This window comes from Phyllobates terribilis, unplaced genomic scaffold (genome assembly GCF_046119375.1).
Source record: "Phyllobates terribilis strain yellow unplaced genomic scaffold, ASM4611937v1 Scaffold_9__5_contigs__length_417890890, whole genome shotgun sequence".
Classification (NCBI taxonomy): domain Eukaryota; kingdom Metazoa; phylum Chordata; class Amphibia; order Anura; family Dendrobatidae; genus Phyllobates; species Phyllobates terribilis.
This window is the reverse complement of record NW_027362769.1, coordinates 392,976,927-393,003,307: the sequence shown is the minus strand read 5'-3', so window position 1 is coordinate 393,003,307 and position 26,381 is coordinate 392,976,927. Positions and strand designations below refer to the sequence as shown.

Here is a 26,381-nt window from a genome sequence, read left to right as displayed (position 1 = left end):
GATATTTTTCATCATTTGGTGGGCAGGTTTGTGGTGGTCTATCTGGACAATATTTTGGTTTATTCACCTGATTTTGAGACCCATCGGGGGCATGTTAAGCTGGTGCTCCAGATATTAAGGGACAACAAACTCTATGCCAAACTAGAGAAATGTGTTTTCGCTGTCCAGGAGGTGCAGTTTTTGGGGTATTTGTTGTCATCTTCAGGTTTTCGGATGGATCCGGAGAAGATCTGTGCAGTCCTTGACTGGGAACGTCCCGAGAACCTGAAGGCCCTACAACGTTTTCTGGGCTTTTCTAATTTTTACAGGAAATTCATCAGAAATTACTCTGTTGTAGTGAAACCCCTTACTGACATGACTAAGAAGGGGTCTGATTTTTCCAAATGGTTCGATTCTTCCCTCCAGGCTTTTTCTTCCTTAAAGAGTTGTTTTGCCACTGCACCTATACTCAGTCAACCCGATGTTTCTCAACCCTTTATTGTGGAGGTCGATGCTTCGGATGTCGGGGTTGGGGCTGTGTTGTCTCAGGGTTCGTCCCCTGGTAACTGGAGTCCATGCGCCTTCTTTTCTAAAAAATTATCTTCAGCTGAGAGAAATTATGACGTGGGTAATAGGGAGCTTTTGGTGATCAAATTGGCGTCACTGGTTGGAGGGGGCTGTCCATCCTATTACTGTTATTACTGACCATAAGAACCTGTCATATCTCCAGTCAGCTAAACGTCTCAACCCTAGGCAAGCCAGATGGTCCCTGTTTTTTACTAGGTTCAATTTTGTTGTCACTTTTCGTCCAGGGGTCAAAAATGTCAAGGCTGATGCTTTGTCCTGGAGCTTCTCTGGTGGTGGTGACCATGAGAACCCTGCCCCGATATTACAGAAAAGGGTACTTATTTTGGTTCTTTTTCCTGAACTGGAGGGTGCGGTGCTGGAGGCTCAGGAGGACGCCCCTGCCTCCTGCCCTTCAGGAAAATTATTTGTACCACCTGATCTGCGTCGTAAAGTAATAAAGGAACATCATAACTCTGTGCTTGCTGGTCATCCAGGTGGTAAGGCAACCGCGGACCTCCTGTCTCGTTGTTTTTGGTGGCCGGGGTTGCATCGGGATGTAATTGAACACGTAGCTGCTTGTTGTATTTGCACGCTGTCACGTACCCGCTCCTCAGCACGTGACTTGGGGTTACGCCTACAAGGGTTAACCTATCTCCTCCCACTCAATCCAGCACTCGGCCTCTGTCCTATGCTGAAGGGAGCATCAATCACCCCCAACTCAGACTGCGCACCCCGCTTCACACACGCTGCCACCACCCACCGGATTTGGGGCCGATGGGTCCCCTAAACTAAGACTATCGGACACTCAACAAAATCACACCCTTCCAGGGTTATGGGTTCTTTAGCGCTTACAAGATTCAGGCTTATTAAAGTTTTAAGCTTTAATAGAAAAGGTACAGTGCTTATAATAAAAAAAAAAGATATAAAAAAATAGAAATAAACGTGACATACAGATATGCAAACAGTACGAAAATAAACAGGAGAACTTACAAAACCCTAAACTTGGTCTTCTGTAGCCCGATGGGGAAGGCGGAAATATGGGGTGATGATCACAGCAATGCTCGGCTGCCCCATCTCTGTGACACAAGATTTTAGCCTGGAGGATCCAGTTATAGACCCAGACAGGGGGTCAGATTTCTACACCAGCCTTCCATTTACACATTCTAATTCTGGGGCTATGATTGGACCCTCACTAATTTAGCCGCGCATATATTATGTTGTACAAATGTTCCTTGTCTCCTCTAACTAGGTCTCTTGAACCTTGTTTGAAGTTCACTATTTGAGATGGCTCCTCTCTCTTATCAATTCTCTTCCTCTTTGAGGCTCCCTCTAAGTGTGATTTATTGCCCTGGTGGTAGAACGCCCCCTGGTGGTAGGACGCCCCCTGGGGAGACTGGAGTCAGTGTGACTGGGAAGATGGCTTGTGCTTAGATTGTGACCTGTGTGTGTTGTTGAGTTAACCCTTAGCGTGTATCCAATCCCCTCAGATACATATTTGACTACACCTCCCCCCCTGTTGAACGTGCATGGGGGCTGGCTTACAGGTCGGCTCCCTAGCACATATCTGTCTCCGGACCACCTTGGCGTGATAAGCCATCAGCGTTGCCGTGATCAATCCCTTTCTTATGTTGGATGGTGAAATCATATTGCTGTAATATCAGGCTCCATCTAAGCAATTTCCCGTTGTCCCCCACTACTCTGTGGAGCCAGCTCAGCGGGTTATGGTCTGTGATCACGGTGAAGTTGCGCTCATACAGATAGGGTTGTCGTTTTTTCAGGGCCCACACAATAGCTAAACACTCCTTCTCTATTGTGGCATACACTACCTCTCTGGGCAGGAGTTTCCTGCTTAGGTACAGGATTGGGTGCTCCTCGCCTTGCTGGTTCACCTGGCTGAGAACGGCACCTAGCCCATAAGTGCGGGCATCGGTCTGCACCACGAACCTGCGAGTGAAATCTGGGGCCTGAAGGACGGGTGAACTGGCCAATGCTGACTTTAGGGCAGAGAATGATTCCTCACACTGAGGAGTCCAGGACACAATTTGGGGAAGCTTCCTCCTGGTCAGGTCAGTTAATGGCTTAGCCAGGCACTGTAGGCGGGCACAAACCTCCTGTAATAGCCAGCCGTACCCAGGAAGGACAGTACCTGTTTCTTGGTTCGTGGGGTGGGCCAGGCTGTAATGGCTTCTACCTTCCCTGGTTCAGGTTTTAGCAGACCTCCCCCCACCCGGTGTCCGAGGTATTGTACTTCCCTCATGGCCACCTGACACTTCCAGGCCGGGCCGGCTCCAGGTTTTTCTGGGCCCCGGGCGAAAGAGTCTCAGTGGGCCCCTTTAACACATACCACGATTCATGATGCACAGATACCGCAGAGAAATATATATATATATATATATATATAGTACAATGCAAAGATTTCACTTCTTACATTACATGAGTGATATCTATTGTAAATTCCACAATAGCTCAGAAACCAGCGAATCACTCCACACAGTATACTGGCCCCCATATAAGGCTCCATACGGAATACTGGCCCCCATATAAGGCCCCATGCGGAATACTGGCCCCCATATAAGGCTCCATACGGAATACTGGCCCCCATATAAGGCCCCATACGGAATACTGGCCCCCATATAAGGCCCCATACGGAATACTGGCCCCCATATAAGGCCCCATACGGAATACTGGCCCCCATATAAGGCCCCATACGGAATACTGGCCCCCATATAAGGCTCCATACGGAATACTGGCCCCCATATAACGCTTCATACGGAATACTGGCCCCCATATAAGGCTCCATACGGAATACTGGCCCCCATATAAGGCTCCATACGGAATACTGGCCCCCATATAAGGCTCCATACGGAATACTGGCCCCCATGTAAGGCCCCATACGGAATACTGGCCCCCATGTAAGGCTCCATACGGAATACTGGCCCCCATATAAAGCCCCATACGGAATACTGGCCCCCATATAAGGCCCCATACGGAATACTGGCCCCCATATAAGGCCCCATACGGAATACTGGCCCCCATATAAGGCCCCATACGGAATACTGGCCCCCATATTATGCCCCATACGGAATACTGGCCCCCATATAAGGCTCCATACGGAATACTGGCCTCCATATAAGGCTCCATACGGAATACTGGCCCCCATATAAGGCTCCATACGGAATACTGGCCCCCATATAAGGCTCCATACAGGATATTGGTCCCCTTATAAAGCTCCATACAGGATACTGGCCCCCATATAACGCTCCATACAGGATACCGGTCCCCTTATAACGCTCCATACAGGATACCGGTCCCCTTATAACTCTCCATACAGGATACTGGCCCCCATATAATGCTGCATGCAGGCTGTTACCCCCCACATAATGCCCCATACAGGCTGTCCCCCCCTTATAATGCTCCATGCAGGCTGTTACCCCCCACATAATGCCCCATACAGGCTGCCCCCCCTTATAATGCTCCATGCAGGCTGTTCCCCCCCCCACATAATGCACTATGCAGGCTGCCCCCCCCCCTTTATAATGCCCCATGCAGGATGTCACCCCCCCCTCTATATAATGCCCCATGCAGGATGTCTCCCCCCCTCTTTATAATGCCCCATACAGGCTGCCCCCCCTTATAATGCTCCATGCAGGCTGTTCCCCACCTTATAATGCCCCATGCAGGATGTCACCCCCCCTCTATATAATGCCCCATGCAGGATGTCCCCCCCCCCTCTTTATAATGCCCCATGCAGGATGTCACCCCCCCCTTCTATATAATGCCCCATGCAGGATGTCCCCCCCCTCTTTATAATGCCCTATGCAGGATGCCCCCCCCTTCTCTTTATACTGCCCCATGCCTCCATACATTAAAAAAAAAAAAATCAAATACTCACCTCCCTTCTCCTCACCTGCTACCTGCTGCCCGCTGCTGCAGCGTTGTCGGTGTCTTCCCGCTCAGCGCTCCCTGTGACGGCTCAGGGGAGGGCGCGGTGTAAAGACGTCACCGCGCCCTCTGACCTGAGACGTCACAGGGAGCGCGCACCAGGAAGACAGCTGATCTGCGGAGGCACGGGGAGAGGTAAGTATCCAGCTGCCGGGGCCCTGAGCAAGCGGCGAAGGGCGGGCGCTGACACCGCTCTCCTCCGCCCATAGCCCAGCGCGGTGCGCGACCGCCAGTGGGCCCCTCTGCCTGCTCAAGGCCCCGGCATTTGCCCGGGTGCTGACGCCGGCCCTGCTTCCAGGCTTCACAGTCAGACCTGCCGCGTGAAGCCTCTGCAACACCTGAGAAAGATGTGCAAGATGTTCCTCCCAGGAGTTACTAAAAATGGCTATATCATCCAGATAAGCAACGGCAAACCCCTCAAATCCTTCCAATAGGTCATCAAGTTGGACATGAATTGGGTTCCCTGATCGGTTAACATCTCCCTGGGAAAACCCACACGAGAAAACAGTCAGTAAAGCATCCGCCACCTTGTCCGCTCGGATGGAGGACAGTGCCACGGCCTCTGGATATCGTGTAGCATAGTCCACCACTGTGAGGATGTACTTTTTGCCCGAACTGCTAGGTATTGCAAGTGGCCCTATTATATCCACAGCCACTCGCTGGAACGGCTCATCAATCACTGGCAGGGGTACCAATGGGGCTTTCTGTATAGTCCCAGACTTTCCGACCCTCTGACACACTACACAGGATCGACGGTAGTTGGCTACATCTGTCCCCATCTTTGGCCAATAAAAGTTATGAGCAAGGCGAGCTTTAGTTTTTTGTACTCCAAGGTGTCCGGCCAGAGGAATTTCATGAGAAATTCTCAATAATTGTTCCCTAAACAGATAAGGAACCACCAGCCGCTTTTCACAGTCCCAATGTTCTGTGTTATAAATGGGAAGAGTCTCTTTATACAATCTGCCCTGCTCCCAGTAGATTCTCTCTTTGTCAGAAGCAGTAGGGGATTGGTCAGCAAGACCTTGGAGCTTCTCCAAAATGGCATCTGCCAGCAGGGCCTCCTGGAAGCTCTGGCTGTCAGTCTGCAGGCCCTGGCCTAGGGTGAACACCAGTCTCTGGTCAGAAGCAGAGTCCTCCGGGTCCGTGGTCAGGGAACTCGGTGGATCTGGCATGTGAGGGGGCTCCTGGGCCAGAGGAGGGCCCTCCTGTTCTGGAAGTTCTATCTGAGACTCATCCTCTAGTTTCTGGGGTTGAGTCTGAGCCGCAGCCTGAGTCCGGGTCACAGTGGCCACATACGTACAGTCCTGCACATGGGTACATTTTCCCTCTTGGCACAGGGTCTCAGGTGGGACACGGGCTTCCACCTTCTCAGTAGCATTTACGTTCAGTGGAGTGAATATAGTGGGACACCATCCTTCCCAGGTCGGTGCCTAGCAGCACATTGGTGGGAATAGCCTCTGATTCTCCCACTTCCCTTACTCCCTTCCCTGCTCCCCAGTCCAGATACACACGGGCCATGGGCACGGCAGGGCTGACCCCTCCAACCCCGGTGATAGACATTGTCTTTCCTGGTATGATATCTGCTGGGTTTACCATTTCGGGACGCACCAGAGTTACTTGTGCTCCAGTGTCTCTGAGACCAATGGTAACTTTATCGCCAACGGTGACAGATTGACAGTTCTCATTAGTCCGCACATCAGTGCCGGCCACAAATAGGACAGAAGGTGGGGGCCCAGACGGCTTCGTGGTGGTAGTGGGGCGTTTCTCCCTATCCGGGCAGACTGCACTAACATGTCCCACTTTCTTGCACGTGAAGCATTGGCGTGAATCACCTGAAGGATATCTGGTCCCCGGGGCCCCATAGGAGGTGGGTTTGGACAGCACTGGTGACCGGCTGGCAGAGGGGGAGGGGTCCCCGTTTGGCTTACCTCCCTTCCAGCTGAATCCCGATGGCTTCCGCACCTCCGGCATCCTGTTGGCCACGTAGCGGTCCGCAATCTTTGCAGCCTCATCCGCAGATTGTGGCTCTCGATCACACACAAATTGTCATACATCCGTGGGGCACATATGGAGAAATTGATCCTTGACCATAAGATCCGTTAAGGCCTCGAAGCTGCTAACAGAAAGTCCCCTGATCCATTGGTGGAAGGTGCTCCTCAGTGTGCTCACAAAATCCGCATAGCTGTCAGCTGACCCACGTTGTAAGTTCCGGAACTTTCTCCGATACACTTCTGGGGTTAGGTTGTATTTCCTGACCAGAGCCTCTTTGATTGCCTCATAGTTCCCATCCAGGTCAGATGGGAGGTCAGCAAACACCTCCGCAGCTTTGCCTCTCAACCCCGGGGCTAGGTACAGCGCCCATTGCTCAAGGGGTAGATGATATTGTCTGCAGGTTTTCTCAAACCCCCGAAGAAAAGTATCCAAGTCCGTGTCTTTCTCCATCACAGGGAAGTTTTCCAAACGTGGCCTCCTTGGATTTATGTCCTGGGAGGGGGTTAGCTGAAGATTGCTACCCCGCTCTACTTGGGCCATCCGGAGCTTGAACTCTCTCTCAGCCTGGCGTTCTGCTGCAGCCGCCTCTCTCTCGGCCCGGAGTTCTGCAGCAGCAGCCTCTCTCTCGGCTCGGCGTTCTGCAGCCTCCCTCTCGGCCCGGCGTTCTGTAGCCTCTCGGTACCGTAGAACAAGCTGCAGGCGCAGAGCGGGATCACTTGTTCCCAGCTGTTGTAAGGCCATTCGTAACGTAAAGTCCACAGGCTCCTCAGAACTGGCGTTGCTGGCACCTTCAGAGGACATCTCCGGTGCAAGGACTGGCATTTCTGGGCCTCTCGGAGGTGGACTCTCTCTTTGTCCGGCGACCTCAGCATTTTGCGCCAAGTCGTGCTCCGCCAAGTTGTGCATCAGCATCTCCTTGGATCTGTCGGCGGTCTCTATTCCTCTTTGCTCGCAGAGGTCGATCAGAGCATCCATACTCTGCTTCTTGTATCGAGCTGCCATATTAATGAACAGCCTTTGCCAAATGAAAAATAGAAAAGAAAAACGGGGAAGGGGAACTGTTTGCAAGTCTGTCTAAGTAAGCACTGAGCCGAATCTTGTAGAACTGGTGGCTCCTCGTAAGGACACCAATTCTTTAGTACCGGGAATAATTTCTTAAACCCTGCACTAATGCGCTAATAGAAATAAATTGAATCCCACCGCTGCCACCAATTTGTCACGTACCCGCTCCTCAGCACGTGACTTGGGGTTATGCCTGCAAGGGTTAACCTATCTCCTCCCACTCAATCCAGCACTCGGCCTCTGTCCTATGCTGAAGGGAGCATCAATCACATCCCAACTCAGACTGCGCACCCCGCTTCACACACGCTGCCACCACCCACCGGATTTGGGGCCGATGGGTCCCCTAAACTAAGACTATCGGACACTCAACAAAATCACACCCTTCCTAGGGTTATGGGTTCTTTAGCGCATACAAGATTCAGGCTTATTAAAGTTTTAAGCTTTAATAGAAAAGGTACAGTGCTTATAATAAAAAAAAAAAAGATATAAAAAAATAGAAATAAACGTGACATACAGATATGCAAACAGTATGAAAATAAACAGGAGAACTTACAGAACCCTAAACTTGGTCCTCTATAGCCCGATGGGGAAGGCGGAAATATGGGGTGATGATCACAGCAGTGCTCGGCTGCCCCATCTCTGTGACACAAGATTTTAGCCTGGAGGATCCAGTTATAGACCCAGACAGGGGGTCAGATTTCTACACCAGCCTTCCATTTAAACATTCTAATTCTGGGGCTATGATTGGACCCTCACTAATTTAGCCGCGCATATATTATGTTGTACAAATGTTCCTTGTCTCCTCTAACTAGGTCTCTTGAACCTTGTTTGAAGTTCACTATTTGAGATGGCTCCTCTCTCTTATCAATTCTCTTCCTCTTTGAGGCTCCCTCTAAGGGCCCCGTCACACTAAGCGATGCAGCAGCGATCCCGACAACGATACGACCTGTCAGGGATCGTTGCTGCATCGCTAATACATCGCTGGTGAGCTGTCAAACAGGCAGGCTCACCAGCGATCAGGGGAGCAGCGATATCGTGGAAAGAATCGTTCCACGATGTCCTGCTCCCGTTACCAGCCTGCTGCAAGCAGGAGCAGGCTGGTAACTATGGTAAACATCGGGTTACTAAGTGCGCGTGTGCCCCTAGTAACCCGCTGTTTACCATGGATACCACTCTGCTACGGTGCGCGGGAGCCTCCGTGCACCGTAGCAGAGTGGTATCCATGGTAAACAGCGGGTTACTAAGTGCGCGCGTGCCCCTAGTAACCCGATGTTTACCATAGTTACCAGCCAGATCGTTGGTCCCGCTGGTCACACACAGCGATGTGTGCTGGCCAGCGGGAGGCCAACGACCAAAAAATGGTCCAGGACACTTTGCAACGATCAGCGACCTCACAGCAGGGGCCTGATCGTTGCAAAGTGTCACACACAGCGACATCGCTGGTGAGGTCGCTGGTGAGTCACCAAAACCGTGACTCAGCAGCGATATCGCTATGTGAGACGGGGGCTTAAGTGTGATTTATTGCCCTGGTGGTAGGACGCCCCCTGGTGGTAGGACGCCCCCTGGGGAGACTGGAGTCAGTGTGACTGGGAAGATGGCTTGTGCTTAGATTGTGACCTGTGTGTGTTGTTGAGTTAACCCTTAGCGTGTATCCAATCCCCTCAGATACATATTTCACTACACACGCGTTCTAAGGTTTCACACACCCGTCCGTTTGGTACTCCTCTACCGCTACCTATCCCTAGCAGGCCATGGACACACTTATCCATGGAATTTATTACTGACCTACCGGTTTCTGCAGGCAAAACGGTGGTTTTTGTAGTAGTAGATAGGTTCAGTAAAATGGTTCACTTCGTCGCTTTACCTGCACTTCCCAATGCTGAGACACTTGCTCAGGTGTTCATAAATGAGATTGTGAAGCTTCACGGGGTTCCCTCCGATGTGGTGTCTGATCGGGGGACCCAGTTTGTTTCCAAGTTCTGGAAGGCATTCTGTTCTCGACTGGGGGGTGCAGCTGTCCTTTTCCTCTGCCTTCCATCCTCAGTCGAATGGTCAGACCGAGCGGGTCAATCAGAACTTGGAGACATACCTCAGGTGTTTTGTCTCCGAAAATCAGGAGGATTGGGCATCCTACTTACCGCTGGCAGAATTTGCCATCAATAATCATCATCAAGATTCCACTGGCAGGTCACCGTTTTTCGGTGCATACGGTTATCATCCACAGTTTGGTACTTTTAGTGGGGGAGGAGCTTCAGGAGTTCCTGAGGAGGAACAGTTTGCTTCGTCGCTCTCCTCGGTGTGGCGGGGGGGGGGTTCTGAGTATTTTAAAGACCATGGGTGACAGGTATAAACGTATGGCTGACAGAAAATGCCTGCCCGGTCCGGACCTGAATGTGAATGACTTTGTGTGGCTGTCTACCAAGAATATAAGATTGAAAGTTCCTTCTTGGAAGCTGGGAACTAGGTTATTGGTCCCTACAAAATTACCACCGTCATTAACCCAGCAGCGTTTTATCTTGAACTTCCTCGGGCCCGTAAGGTCCACAGTTTTCCACAGGTTCTTACTCAAATGGTACATAGAACCTCTTGGGCCCTCACTTGTACCACCGCCCCCCAATAATGGTTGATGGTAATTTGGAGTTCGAGATTTCGAGGATTGTAGATTCTTGTCTCCAACGTCGTTCTCTGCAATACTTGGTGCACTGGAAAGGCTATGGTCCAGAGGAAAGGACGTGGGTTTCAGCGTCAGAGGTGAACACTCCCAGATTGGTTCGCTCTTTTCACACCTCTTTTCCTGAGAAACATGGTCCAGAGTGTCCGGAGGCCACTCGTACAGGGGAGGTGCTGTCACGTGTGTTAGAGGTGACAGTCGTCCTGCAGGAGATCTTCACGTTTGGCAATGCAGACGGCTGCCTAGATAGGAGGCTGTGTTTAGGACCCAGCGACTACCTCCCTTTAGTCTGGGTGTATATATACCTGGTGTGTCCACAGTCATGGCCAAAAGTATTGAGAATGAGGCAAATAGTAATTTTTCCAAAGTTTACGGCTTCATTTTTTGTAATGGCAATTTGCATATACTCCTGGATGTCAAAGAGTGATCAGCTTAACAGCAATTACTGTACTTGCAAAGTCAATATTTGCCCAGAAAATGAACTTTAACCCCCAAAACACATTTCAACATCATTGCAGTCCTGCCTTAAAAGGAGCAGCTAACATCGTTTTAGTGATTGATCCATTAACACAGGTGTGGGTGTTGATGAGGACAGGGCTGGCGATCAATCAGTCATGATTAAGTAAGAATGACATCACTGGACACTTTAAAAGGAGGCTGGTTCTTGGTATCATTGTTTCTCTTCAGTTAACCATGGTTATCTCTAAAGAAACACGTGCAGCCATCATTGCACTGCACAAAAATGGCCTAACAGGGAAGAGTATCGCAGCTACAAAGATTGCACCTCAGTCAACAATCTATCGCATCATCAAGAACTTCAAGGAGAGAGCTTCCATTGTTGTCAAAAAGGCTCCAGGGCGCCCAAGAAAGACCAGCAAGCGCCAGGACCGTATCTTAAAACTGTTTCAGCTGCGGGATCGGACTACCAGCAGTGCCGAGCTTGCTCAGGAATGGCAGCAGGCTGGTGTGAGTGCTTCTGCATGCACTGTGAGGCGGAGACTCTTTGAGCAAGGGCTGGTTTCAAGGAGGGCAGCAAAGAAGCCACTTCTCTCCAGAAAAAACATCAGGGACCGACTGATATTCTGCAAAAGGTACAGGGAGTGGACTGCTGAGGACTGGGGCAAAGTCATTTTCTCTGATGAATCCCATTTCGATTGTTTGGGACATCTGGAAAACAGCTTATTCGGAGAAGAAGAGGTGAGCGCTACCACCAGTCTTGTCTCATGCCAACTGGAAAGCATCCTGAAACCATTCATGTGTGGGGTTGCTTCTCAGCCAAGGGAATCGGCTCACTCACAGTCTTGCCTAAAAACACAGCCATGAATAAAGAATGGTACCAGAATATCCTCCAAGAGCAACTTCTCCCAACCGTCCAAGAGCAGTTTGGCGCCCAACAATGCCTTTTCCAGCATGATGGAGCACCTTGCCACAAAGCAAAGGTGATAACTAAATGGCTCATGGAACAAAACATAGAGATTTTGGGTCCATGGCCTGGAAACTCCCCAGATCTTAATCCCATTGAGAACTTGTGGTCAATCATCAAGAGATGGGTGGACAAACAAAAACCAACAAATTCTGGCAAAATGCAAGCATTGATTATGCAAGAATGGACTGCTATCAGTCAGGATGTGGTCCAAAAGTTGATTGAGAGCATGCCAGGGAGAATTACAGAGGTCTTGAAGAAGAAGGGGCAACACTGCAAATATTGACTTGCTGCATTAACTCATTCTGTCAATATAACCTATTGGTACTCATAATATGATTGCAATTATATTTCTGTATGTGATATAAACATCAGACAAACACTAATAAAAACCAGAGGCCAGCAGATCATGGGAAAATATAATTTTGGTGTCATTCTCAAAACTTTTGGCCATGACTGTAGGTGGGCGTCACCTGTTATATTCATTCCTACTTGGAACTTGGCTGAAGAAGGATCACGTCCTCTTTGGAGTCTTGAGGCCGTGTGCCCTGTTCGAGTTTCTTCTAAAGCTAAGTTGTAATTCCCCTGTGTTGTTTTCCCCTTTTGTCTTTAGAGTGCTAGCGGAGGTTGACTAGTGCTCATCTCCTTCCACCCCCGGTTGTAGCCTTACGCCAGGGATAGTAGGGTGAGGCACGTGATCGGCGACAGCTGTGGAGGCTGTATAGGGACGGTAGGGGAAAACAGGGTGATGCTAGTCTAGTTGAGGTCACCACTTCCCCTTTCCCTAGTGTCTGGGCTCCCTTTACCTTTCCCCCCTGTATTGCACCCACTCCTGGCGTGACACATCGGAGCAGTATTATAGTAGTTATATTCTTGTACATAGGGGGCAGTATTATAGTAGTTATAGTCTTGCACATAGGGGGCAGTATTATAGTAGCTATAGTCTTGCACATAGGGGGCAGTATTATAGTAGTTTATTATTGTACATAGGGGGCAGTATTATAGTGGTTATATTCTTGCACATAGGAGCAGCATTATAGTAGATATATGCTACATACAGGATATATTTTGGGTGTTAATGGCCAGATAATAGTCTCAGTATGTCGTATCTGTTGCTTTTTGGGACAGATAAGAACATTATCTTTAGTGTTGTGGATGATGTGAGTTTGCAGAAATGTTCCATCTCCCTCTTCTAATCTACACACAATATGACTGCTGGTTCGGGGGCCTCTTGGTTAACCCCTTTACGACATAGGGCGTATTAGTACGTATCTGTGCCCTGGGACTTATGGACCAGATACGTATTTATACGCCCTGGCGATTTCGCCCGCACACAGGCTGTGCGGGCGCGATCGCCGCCGGGTGTCAGCTGATTATCCTATGCAAGGAGGTGGGCACTGCTATAGAATAGTGAGCAAAACGGGGTGCTACAGTAACCTGATATAATTGTATAATGTAGTTTGGAAGAAAAAAGACTCAGGATATACAACCGTGCACACCCAATAATAGAAAAATGAAAAAATCTTTATTACATGATTACACACTGACAACACAAGAAAAAATAAACATTTAAAAACAGACAAGGCATAACAATATTCATGGGGGAAGAACAATAATAATGTTCCAAAGCAATAAATCCCCCCTTAGGCCACAGGTATGATATACATCAATTTTAATATCTCATAATACAATAATGGTTTTTAACCAAGCTATGTCACCCTAGTGAAGGGTAGCACAGCACCACTAGACCAAACATAGGTAATGAACCAGGCATTCCCAAATAATCAGACTATACATCATAATAGATTGAGGAATGAAGCAATGAGTGGGAGTGATAACCTGCTAGCACTAGGGGCCCATATAGTATCAGCATTTACCAGAAAGTGTCATCCCACGTAAGGTGCGACATTGAATCATGAATTAAATCATATATGGCAAAACGGGCACTCCTGAGTAGTCAAGGGATAAATCAAAAATAAAAAATTGACATAGTTACCTGTTGGCACCAGAGACCCTACACGTTACGCTGCTAGACCGCAGCTTCGTCAGGGGTGTCACAGCTGACATCCGGGGCTATGTGCAGGGAGCGGTCCCGCACCGCTCCCGGTACATTAACCCCCGCAATGCTGCGATCGAAGTCGATCGCAGCATAGCGGTGGCAAGGGGAGGTGATCGCCGATACCTCCTCTTCCGGCCTCCAGCGCTGTCTGCCGTGGCTTCCAGGATGTTGCCATGATGACCCGATGTCGTCATGACAACATCCGGGTCACCAGACAGCAGGAAGATTTTTTGGACATGCGCAGTGCATCTCCAAACTATCTTCTCTCTGTCCAGCGCTGACAGCCTGCATGGCACAGGGATGGTGCTCCATCCCTATGCTATGCAGACGATCAGAATAAAAAAAGTGAAAGTCCCATAGTGGTACAAAGTAAAAAAGTATAAAAACTGTCAAAGTGAAAAAAAGAAAAAAAAAATTGTAAAAATATAAAAAAATAAAAAAAACAATCCACCAAAAATAAAAATATAATGTACCCATCAATAAATATTATCAAAAAAAACAATAAAAGTACACATATTTGGTATCGCCGCGTCCGGAACGACCTGACCTATAAAACTGTCCCACTAGTTAACCCCTTCAGTGAACATGGTAAAAAAAATAAATAAAAAACGAAGCAAAAAACAATGCTTTATCACCATACCGCCAAACAATAAAATGGAATAACACGCGATCAAAAAGACGAATATAAATAAAAATGGTACCGCTGAAAACGTCATCTCGTCCCGCAAAAAACAAGCCGCAATACAGCTCCATCAGCCGAAAAATAAAAAAGTTATAGCTCTCAGAAAAAAGCTATGCTAAAAAATAATTTTTTCTATAAAATTGCTTTTATTATGTAAAAGTGCAAAACATAGAAAAACGATATAAATGTGGTACCGCTGTAAACGTACTGACCCGAAGAATAAAGCTGCCTGATCAATTTTACCACACGCGGAGTAGAATAAAAAAAAAAAAAAAACAATTCCTGAATTGTTAGTTTTTGTTTATTCTGCCTCCCAAAAATCGGAATAGAAAGCGATTAAAAAATGGCACCAATAAAAACGTCAACTCATCCTGCAAAAAACAAGCAGTCACATTACTCTGTCTGCCAAAATATGGAAAAATTATAGCTCTCAAAATATGGCGATGCAAAAACTAGATTTTACAAAAAATGCGTCTTTTAGTGTGTGACAGCTGTCAGTCATAAAAACCCCATATGATTCTGGTATCGCTGTAGTCGCACCGACAAGAAGAATAAAGTCATATAATCACTTATACAGCACGAGGAACGGCATAAAAAATAAACTCTCGGATTAGGGTTGTGCTAGGGTTGTGATGGCGTTGGGATTTTTTTCAAAAGTAAGAAAAAAAGATGACGATATGGCGACTAGTGTTGAGCGCAAGTGCTCACTACTTGAGTTTGCATCGGGTGCTCGGGTATGCATTGAGTATCGTGGGTATTTGAGTGACATGCTCGAGTCTCCGCCCCATATGCTTCGCGGCCAAAAATTTTTTGCTGGGATTTCCTGCCATGTACGAGCGATCCCCGCATGTTTTTTTGGGGGTGTCTAATAACCGTGAAACATGCGGGGCAGGGACACGAGCATGTCACTCGAGCACACGCAGTACATGGTGCATACCTGAGTACCCGATGCAAACTCAAGTAGCGAACACTTGAGCTCAAGACTAATGACAACTTATTCAATATGATGACCTAATGTTATCAAATTCTGTTCGTACCTCTGGGTTCAAAATGTTCACTATACCTCTTGATAAAATCCTTGAGGGGTCTAGTTTCCAAAATGGGGTCACTTGTGGGGGAGCTCCACTGTTTAGGCACACAGGGGCTCTCCAAATGCGACATGGTGTGCGCTAAAAAATTGAATGGAAAATCGGCTCAAATTGTTAGCGGACACCATGTTGCGTTTGGAGAGCCCCTGTGTGCCTAAACATTGGAGCTCCCCCACAAGTGACCCCATTTTGGAAACTAGACCCCCCAAGGCACCTATCTAGATGCATAGTGAGCACTTGGAAACCCCAGGTGCTTCACAAATTGATTCTTAAAAATGAAAAAGTATTTTTTTTTCCACTTTTTCATTTTTACGATTCAATTTGTGAAGCACCTGGGGGTTCCAAGTGCTCACTATGCATCTAGATAGGTGCCTTGGGGGGTCTAGTTTCCAAAATGGGGTCAGTTGTTGGGGAGCTCCAATGTTTAGGCAAACAGGGCCTCTCCAAACGCGACATGGTTCCAATTTGTTAGCAGACACCATGTCGCGTTTGGAGAGCCCCTGTGTGCCTAAACATTGGAGCTCCCCCACAAGTGACCCCATTTTGGAAACTAGACCCCCCAAGGCACCTATTTAGATGCATAGTGAGCACTTGGAACCCCCAGGTGCTTCACAAATTGATTCGTAAAAATGAAAAAGTGGAAAAAAAAAACACTTTTATTTTTACGGATTAATTTGTGAAGCACCTGGGGGTTCCAAGTGCTCACTATGCATCTAAATAGGTGCCTTGGGGGGTCTAGTTTCCAAAATGGGGTCACTTGTGGGGGAGCTCCAATTTTTAGGCACATCAGGGGCTCTCCAAACGCAACATGGAGTCTGCTAATTATTCAAGCAAATTTTACAATCAAAAAGTCAAATGGCGCTCCTTCCCTTCCGAGCCCTACAGTGCGCCCAAACAGTGTTTTTTCCCCACATATGGGGTATCTGCGTGCCCAGGGGAAATTGCACAACAAATTTTGGGGTCCATTTTTTCCTGTTACCCCTGCGAAAATAAAAAAAATTGGGTCTAAAGTAACATTTTTGTGGAAAAAAGTTAAATGTTCATTTTTTTCTTCCACATTCCAAAAATTCCTGTGAAGCACCTGAAGGGTTAATAAAGTTCTTGAATGTGGTTTTGAGCACCTTGAGGGGTGCAGTTTTTAGAATGGTGTCACTTTTGGGTATTTTCTGTCATAAAGACCCCTCAAAGTGACTTCAAATGTGATGTGGTCCCTAAAAAAATGGTTTTGTAAATTTTGTTGGAAAAATGAGAAATCGCTGGTCAACTTTTAACCCTTATAGCTCCCTAACAAAAAAAAATGTTGGTTCCAAAATTGTGCTGATGTAAAGTAGACATGTGGGAAATGTTATTTATTAACTATTTTGTGTGACATATCGCTCTGATTTAAGGGCATAAAAATTCAAATTTTGAAAATTGCAAAATTTTCAAAATTTTCGTCAAATTTCCATTTTTTTCACAAATAAACACAAGCGATATCGAAGAATGAAGTACAATATGTCACGAGAAAACAATCTCAGAATCAGGGGGATCCGTTGAAGCGTTCCAGAGTAATTACCTCATAAAGTGACAGTGGTCAGAATTGTAAAAATTGGCCTGGTCATTAACGTGCAAACCACCTTGGGTAGTAAAGGGGTTAATATCAGGCAGTCACCATGGTGACACATAGTTTTGACCTTTGTGCTGGACACTTATGAAAGAGTTATTGAATTTACAGTCACAGTAACGCCGTCGTTCGGTTACTATCGTTAAGACGTAGAACCTGACAGATCAGCTGTCCTCAGAACCAGCCCGGCGTGCGGAGTATCAGAACCAGCCCGGCGTGCGGAGTACCAGAACCAGCCCGGCGTGCGCAGCATCAGAACCAGCCCGGCGTGCGGAGCATCAGAACCAGCCCGGCGTGCGGAGTATCAGAACCAGCCCGGCGTGCGGAGCATCAGAACCGGCCCGGCGTGCGGAGTATCAGAACCAGCCCGGCGTGCGGAGTACCAGAACCAGCCCGGCGTGCGGAGCATCAGAACCAGCCCGGCGTGCGGAGCATCAGAACCAGCCCGGCGTGTGGAGTATCAGAACCAGCCCGGCGTGCGGAGTACCAGAACCAGCCCGGCGTGCGGAGCATCAGAACCAGCCCGGCGTGCGGAGTATCAGAACCAGCCCGGCGTGCGGAGTACCAGAACCAGCCCGGCGTGCGGAGCATCAGAACCAGCCCGGCGTGCGGAGCATCAGAACCAGCCCGGCGTGCGGAGCATCAGAACCAGCCCGGCGTGCGGAGCATCAGAACCAGCCCGGCGTGCGGAGCATCAGAACCAGCCCAGCGTGCGGAGCATCAGAACCAGCCCGGCGTGCGGAGCATCAGAACCAGCCCGGCGTGCGGAGCATCAGAACCAGCCCTGCGTGCGGAGCATCAGAACCAGCCCGGCGTGCGGAGCATCAGAACCAGCCCGGCGTGCGGAGCATCAGAACCAGCCCGGCGTGCGGAGTACCAGAACCAGCCCGGCGTGCGGAGTACCAGAACCAGCCCGGCGTGCGGAGTATCAGAACCAGCCCGGCGTGCGGAGTATCAGAACCAGCCCGGCGTGCGGAGTACCAGAACCAGCCCAGTGTGGTCGGATTTGGCTCTGAGGTCCGGGACAGCACATCCAGCACTGACCCTGCACTTACCTGAGGACGGCGGCAGCCGCACTCCCAGCACTCATCAGTGAGAGGACTGACTGTGGAGAAGAGCAGGGGCGGGGCCTGCAGGGCTGGAGCAGACCATGTGACCTCATTATTAACCCCCTCACCCCGACTGCTGCAGCCTCCTCTAATTATCTGGTTATTCTGGATTACCGAGAATTTATATGTAGTCACAGCACAATGCATCACTCACAAGATTAGATACAGCAGAATGTATCACTCACAAGATTAGATACAGCAGAATGTATCACTCACAAGATTAGATACAGCAGAATGTATCACTCACAAGATTAGATACACGGCTCAGCAGACGTATCAGCAGGGACCTACATAAAAATCATGGGGCCCCATAGTAAAATTCTAAACTGCCCCCACCTAAAAAAATATCTATTTGGGTCACGGCAGAAAGTCACAGAAGAGCAGACCCCCCAACTATTAACGACAGTGAGAGGGACATGTAATGTCGTCCATGAAACCCCTTATTGTTCTCACCCACTAGGATGCCCTTTTCATGGCCCCCATACAGCGTAATGCCAGCAAACATGTCCCCTGCACACAGTATGATACCCCCACAATTTGCCTCCACAGTCACACCACACACTGTATGATTCCACTCTAAACTCAGTATAATCCCACTCTCTGCCGCGCACAAGATGATGTCCCCATAGTTCCCCACAGTCACACCACACACTGTATGATGTCCCCATAGTTCCCCCACAGTCACACCACACACTGTATGATGTCCCCATAGTTCCCCCCAGTCACACCACACACTGTATGATGTCCCCATAGTTCCCCCACAGTCACACCACACACTGTATGATGTCCCCATAGTTCCCCCCAGTCACACCACACACTGTATGATGTCCCCATAGTTCCCCCACAGTCACACTGACGCGCCCCCTGGGACATATTCCTTTTTGAGGGGAATACCCGGCACCGGATCAGATGGGGGGTTGTAGTCTCCGAGCGGCTGTGACCCGGTCCCGTGCCCAGGGCGTCAAGCTCAGTGTTATGTGGCAGCTTTACAGATGTTACTAAAGTTCTTTTGTGTCGACTACGCCACCCGTTGGGATGCGGTCACTGTGGCCGCCGCTGCAGCAGGGTCCGCTGAGGCTGATGGTGGGTGCGCAGCTTGGTGGGATAACCCCCAACGGGAGGGGTATAGCCTCAGGGGGTCAGGTGCAGAGGATGGGGGTTGTGGTGGTGCGGTGCAGCCGGCAATGAAGACAGACTCGGGTTGTGCAGTTAAGGGAGTTTACTTACTGCTGATGTTTCGGTCACTCCAGCTGCTAGTGACCACCCGAGCCGTGCTGCGTCCACCAGGTCCTGGATCCAGCCAACCCCCAAACAAGTCCGGAGCGTGGCCCTGAGCTCTCCCTCTGTCCTTTCTTCAGCCGTCCCCACCAGGGATTCACCTAGGTCCAGCTCCCTCGGGCCTTCTTTTGGGACACCCTTGGCCCTGGGTTCCCTGACCCTTCATGTGGTGTGCCTTCGGGGTGAATGTAGTGGGTGACCGTGACAGACACTGCCCACGGTCTCCGGTCTCTGGCTGGGGAATGTCTTTACCCCCACCAGCTTGGGTTCCGGTACCCTGATGCTGACTCCTCACCCGGTGTTCTAATTTGGGTTCTTGGGTCCCTTCAGTCTTCCCCCTCTGGGTCTTTCTCTGCTCCACTCTCTCTCTCTCCAGGGCTCTGCTCTGCTCCTCTTCCTGATTCTGACAGACTGACCCTGATCTCAGTTGGTGCCCACCTTATATACACCCTCTATGTGTGAGCTCAGGTGACCAGCACCCAATGAGCTCCTAACACTACCCAGACTGCTCCCCCTATCTGCCCCTACACTACATGGGATGTACCACCCCCCTCCCACTCCAGCCAGGAACAGGCTCGGTTGTACCTGCACATTTCTAAGTGGGAGTACCGTCGGCCTGCTCCTCTGAAATGGGATGTATGTAGTGCATGCAGTCTATCTGAGCTCAGTTCCACACTCCATCCTTACCCGGGAGTGGAATATCACACCTCTGGGTTGAGGTGCAATACCCCTGTAGCAGCCGAATCCTCAGGGTGCTACATTCCCCCCTGGTAAACCACAGCACGTCCTCGGGCTGTAAAGACATAAAACACCAAAACATACAATTTTTTTTCATATAAACATATAAAACATATAATACATTATATATATAAAACTTTTTTATATAAACATTCTCGTAGACTTCTCTTGCCTCTGGTTCCTCCTCCGGACACTGTGCAACGTGTGTCCGGGAAAAGTGCGACAGTCTCTTAGAAAAACTCTGGTTTTCTTATAAAACCGGTAGGGGGCTGTGATGAACCTGTAGCCGCCATCTTGGTAATGATAAATCATATCCAGGGATGGCCACACTTCAGCAGCCCCCACCCTTGGGACCTTCTGTTAAAACGTCAACTAGATAGTTTCCCCCCATCCAGGCTCCTGTAAGATAAGAAGCCTACTTAACACTTGAATGCTAGGAGCTTCAAAGACTTCGAGAGGAAACACAGCCAGCAGGGGGGGGTGCTTCGTCCATCTGTAACTGACCATTTGTCCCATAGGACTAGTTTCTTTGTCTGTCACAAGCATGGAGGCATAAGATATAGAAACATGAAAAGTACACGCATGTTGCGTGGGATGGGCCAATAAAAAAATATCACGGTGTCCCGGAGCCATTGCGCACACAAGCCTCCGCGGTAGACGTTTGTACGTGCTCTGGAAGCCAAGATATAGCGCTGAGCCATTCCTGAGGACCGTATGGTATCATAATTGATATCAAAAGGTCGGTTACGGCGGCCCGAATCCGTGGGAACCCCTGTGGGTATCCTGAGACCATCCCAGAAGAAGTTATTGGGTTCCTTAGAATTTGGGCTTCTGATCGGTTAGACCTGAGGGTGGAGACTGAGTCAGCTGACCTCACCAGCAGTGGGCGGGACAGGGCAGGTAAGATAGTAGGACAGACAAGAGACAAGTCAGTCTTGACCCAAGAGTGGGGTGCTGAACATCTGAGCACCAGCTGAGGCCACCAAGGGGAGGAGCAGTTTGACCATGCGGTGGTAGGCCTCAGCCTGTAACAAAGAACCGTGCCTGCGACCGCAGAATCCTCTCCCTGCGTCACAAGAAAATCAAGAAACCGGTAACTGATATGCTGTGGTGATTCTGTGTGTTGTATTCCATTGTTGTATAGTTTAGCCTGACCTTATACCTGTGTATATTTAGTTGTATATCGTGTATCTAGTGTATTATTATAATCAATTACCTCAAGTAATTGTGGGCCCGCCTTTTATTCTGCATAACGAACGCACGTCCGTGTGAGCTCGGCTCAAGCCAAAAACGCTACCCAGGGTTGGTTCCTGACCCGATATAGGCCCATTCACGGACTGGGCGTATATCTAAAATAGGGACTGGTGGCAGCATACCAACTGGGGATTGGGGAAGGCTGGTAGTGACGGTCGGAGGTTCAGATATATATATTCCTGGCGCGGCCAAGGAAGATATATATACCGCCCTCACTACAGAGGGCCCCGATACCCAGTAGGTTACAGGACAGTCTCCCTGGCGACCGCTTATCCTAGGTGCAGTTCCTTGACTGACCTGAGGCTAAGAGGGCGCTAGCGAGTTGTGCTGTGTAGTGACGTTACGGTTTAGTGACGTTGAAGGGATAACACACTACCGTGTTCCCTGCGCTGGTTGCAGCTACCTGGCACTACTTTCTCTAGGTGCAGTACCTTGACTGACCTGAGAGGTAAGGGGGCGCCAGAGAGCTGCACCCACCGGCCGGCTTTCATCACATTGGTGGCAGAGCGGTGGGATTGCAGAATAATAGTGTTGTGGGACCCCTACTCCCAGGCACTAAAGACTGCCAGTGGTAACTTCCACTGCTGGAGTCTTAAGGTCAGCCCAACGTTAGACGGTCAGGCTAAAAGTATAACAAGGTGTGTGCAAACTCAGGGTTGCAGCGGTGTCGGTTACCAAGATGGCAGACGGCACCAGGAGCAAGACCCTGCAGGAGGCTAATGCTACGGTCCGTGTGGCAGGAGGGGAGGACATTGTTACTCATGGCGAGGAGGAGTCCAGCCCGGGCACCTCAGGGAGCCAGTCCCCAGTATACGGTCCCGCAGTGGGCTGCCCACCACCTACCCAGCCCAGCCTGTCCAGATCACAAGCCCTTTTACAAGCGGCTATGGCAAGTCTCCAGTCTCATGGCGATGCCGTCTACAAAACCCTCCTGGCAGCATCAGAGAAGGCAGCGGAGGAGGAGCGCGAGGCTGCAGAGCGCCGGGAGGCTGCGGAGCGTGAAGCTGCAGAGCGCCGGGAGGCTGCGGAGCGTGCAGAGCGAGCTGCGGAGCGCCAGCACCAACTGGACCTGGCCCAGCGGGGGCTTCCGCTAGAGCAACCAACCCATCAGGAGACCAAGTCGTCCAAAGTCCGAGCTGAGGACTTCCCTCTACTGGAGAAGGATGGGGACCTGGACTCCTTTCTGGTGGCATTTGAACGGACCTGTCTTCAGCACCATCTGGCCCGGGATCAGTGGGCCAGATACCTGACCCCCCGTTTGAGGGGTAAGTCCCTGGATGCCTTGGGGGACTTACCTGCCGGGGAGGTACAGAACTACGACTGCATCAAGCGGGCCCTGATCCGGCAGTACAACCTCACTCCCGAGTCGTACCGCCAGAAGTTCCGGAGCCTGCTGCGTGGCCCCAAGGACACCTGGACCGATCATATGCGGGCGCTGTTGAGAGCCGCAGAGCACTGGACCTCGGGTCTAGCGCTTACTACCCGCCAGGAGGTCCAGGAACTGTTCGTCACGGAGCAGTTCTTGTGGAACTGCCCAGAGGACCTCCGACAGTTCCTCCGTGACCGAAAACCAACAGGGGCTTCTGCTACAGCCGCCCTGGCAGACGAGTATGCCAATAACAGGGCGCCTGAGCTGAAGAAGTCTGCCAGCAGCACCTGGAGAGGGGGTAAGCCCAGTCATGCCCCTGTTTCCCCGGCCCCTAGAACACAAGGGGTGTATCCCCCTGTTGCCCTCTCCAGGCAAGGACCAGACGTAAGACGTTGTCATCTATGCAACAAACCAGGACACTTTAGGGCTGAGTGTCCCCAGCGCCAAAAGACCCCATCCCAGTCCCAGAGAGCGCCCCATGTTTTGTGTGTGGGAGGGGGTGGTGGTAGGTCCCTGGACAACATCCAACCCGTCACCATAGGCCGTTCTGCGGTCATGGGACTGCGGGACACGGGCGCTGAACGAACACTGGTACGGCCTGAGGTGGTGTCCCCCCAGGACTTGGTACCAGGAAAGACTCTTTCCGTCTCCGGGGTTGGAGGCGTGGAGCCGGCACTTCCCGTTGCCATGGTGTATTTGGACTGGGGTGCCGGAAGGGGGATGCGGGAGGTGGGAGTAACGCCAAATATTCCCGCAAATGTTTTATTAGGGACCGACTTGGGGCGTCTAGTATCGCAGTATGTACCCTCTGAACCCCCAAGTTCGGCCCCCCAAGAGTGTATTGATTTGTCTGCTGCTAATGCCAACCATGTTGTATGTAGTGTGTGTCCTGCTGAGGAGGAGGGAGTGAAACCTGAGGGTAACACCTGCACAGACACAACACAAACAGGGTTAGTGAAAGCAGGTGGGGAGTGTGGGGATGCCCGCAGAGGTGCTCAGCCGGCGTGCCGTGACCTCTTGTCCTCCGGTGAGGGAGGGGGCGGGCAGGATTCTGTAGAGGGAAGCTCAGGGATGGAGAGGGGGGCAGCTACCGGCAGTGTAGGGCTCCCAGGGGTATCCAGGCTGCTGAGTATAGGCCCACTGCAGGGGGAGGAACAGGCCATGGGAGGTGGGGGTGTCCCAAGAGAGGAGCCGCCAGGTAAGACCCCAGGGCAGGAGTTTCCCACATCCGAGATGTCCAAAGGCCTAGGAAGCCTGCCTGATCGGGCGGCTTGGTCAGAAACAGAGGGGAAGCAGGCACTACCCACGGTCACAGCGGTCATAGCCGCTGTCACCAGGAGTGGGAGCGTCGGAGCCCAAGGAGCCTTGCAGAGGTCCGACGGCTTCCCCACTTCTGACCAAGTGTCTGCCGGGTCAGACAGCGGCCAGGTGACATGCCCGGAGGGGCTGACGGAGGATGTGGCAGTTTCGTCGATTCTGGCCACATCAAGTCAGGAATTTCAGGCTGCGTTGGAAGCAGACGACAGCCTGAAAGCTCTCAAGGAACAGGCGGCACAGCCTCCCATGGAGTCAGACTGCGAGCGTGTGGTCTGGGACCAGGGACGGCTGTACCGGGTAACGGTCCAGCAGGGTTCACCGGAGGCGTGGCCCAGGGACCGACAGTTAGTGGTACCCTATCCGTTCAGGGCGGAATTGTTGCGGATCGCACACGAGATTCCGATGGCCGGACACCTAGGGATCGCTAAAACCAAGGCCAGGATAGCTCAGCATTTCTACTGGCCTGGGATGGGAGCCGCGGTGGGTGCCTACTGCCGTTCGTGTGACACCTGTCAGAGGGTGGGGAAGGCGGGGCCGCGCCCCAAAGCCCCACTGGTAACTCTGCCAATCATCGAAGAGCCTTTCTCGAGGGTCGCTGTGGATCTTATTGGACCTCTGTCCACTCCCAGCCACTCCGGGAAATGCTTCATACTCACGGTAGTGGACTATGCCACCCGGTACCCGGAAGCGGTAGCTTTGTCGTCCATTCGGGCCGACAAGGTGGCTACCGCCTTACTGGAGATCTTCTCCAGAGTGGGTTTCCCCCAAGAAATGCTCACCGACCGAGGGACCCAGTTCATGTCGCGGCTGATGGAGTCCCTCTGTAAGCAAATGCAGGTGCAACATCTGGTGGCCAGCCCGTATCACCCACAGACTAATGGCCTGTGTGAGCGGTTCAATGGCACCTTAAAGCAGATGCTTAAGATGTTGGTCGACTCCCACGGGAGAGACTGGGAGCGTTACCTCCCACACCTCCTATTTGCTTACCGGGAGGTTCCGCAGGCCTCAACGGGGTTCTCCCCCTTTGAGCTCCTGTACGGGCGACGGGTACGGGGCCCCCTGGCTCTGGTGAAGGAAGCATGGGAAGGGGATTTGGCCACCCCCGAGGTGTCGGTCATCGAGTATGTCGTGCGCCACCGGGACAGGATGATGGCCTTGGCAAAGCTGGTGCAGGACAATATGGCCCAGGCCCAGGCCGACCAGAAGCGGTGGTACGACCAGAATGCTTGTGAGAGGACCTACCAGGTGGGTCAAAAGGTGTGGGTACTGGTCCCCGTACCACAGAACAAGCTTCAGGCAGCCTGGGAAGGTCCCTACTTCGTGCACCAGAAACTCAATGCCGTCACCTATCTGGTCACCCTGGATCACGCCCGTGGAAGGAGGAAGGCCTTCCACGTGAACATGATGAAGGCTCATCATGAGCGGGAAGCGACTGCCCACCCAGTGTGCAACCTTCCCGAGGAAGGAGAGGTAGAAACCCTCCTGGATCTGCTCACCCAAGCCAAGGCGGGTGGGTCCATCGAGGATGTGGGGGTTGGCCACCAGCTCACAGAGGACCAACGGTCCCAGCTGGGGACCACCCTGCACCCCTTCCGGGGGCTGTTCAGCAGCCTGCCCGGAAGGACTGAGATGGCTGTCCACGACGTGGACACTGGCGATCACCCGCCGATCCGGCGTTCAGCATATCGGGTCTCTTTCGAGGTGCAGGGAAACATGCGCCAAGAGATAGACGAGATGCTGAAGCTGGGGGTGATCCAGGCATCCAGCAGCGCGTGGGCCTCGCCTGTAGTCCTCGTACCAAAGAAGGACCGAACTACACGGTTCTGCGTGGACTACCGGGGGCTCAACGCCGTAACGGCCACCGATGCGTTCCCCATACCACGCATCGATGACCTGCTCGATCGGATGGCCGGGGCTAAGTACCTGACCATCATGGATCTGAGCCGGGGGTACTGGCAGATTCCTCTGACCCCCGCGGCAAGGGAACGCTCTGCCTTTATCACCCCTTTTGGACTGTACGAGTCCACAGTGATGCCATTCGGCATGAAGAATGCCCCTGCCACTTTTCAGCGGATGGTCAATACGCTGCTTGAGGGACTTGAAGGGTACGCGGCTGCGTACTTGGACGATATTGCAATCTTCAGTCCCACTTGGGAGGATCACCTAGAGCACCTGCGGCAGGTGCTCGGTCGGATCCACCGGGCAGGCTTGACCATCAAGCCGGAAAAGTGCCAGCTGGGCATGAGTG

At 51.1% G+C, this 26,381-nt stretch overlaps 1 protein-coding gene and 1 pseudogene across 2 annotated transcripts in view; both read right to left on the bottom strand.

Annotated features, from left to right (window-relative positions):
* The window catches only part of LOC141162543 (sulfotransferase 1 family member D1-like), a 43,171-nt gene extending 24,832 nt beyond the window's left edge, over positions 1-18,339 (bottom strand). The window contains exon 1 of one of the 2 annotated variants that reach the window (XM_073648750.1): positions 18,124-18,339. In XM_073648750.1, the coding sequence (XP_073504851.1) occupies positions 18,124-18,324 (201 nt within the window). In that variant the 5' untranslated portion in view covers positions 18,325-18,339. The remainder of the gene's footprint in view (positions 1-18,123) is intronic. The other variant, XM_073648751.1, reaches the window with a different exon arrangement.
* Positions 5,857-7,482, bottom strand: LOC141162722 (uncharacterized; annotated as a pseudogene).
* Positions 18,340-26,381: the final 8,042 nt, after the last annotated feature.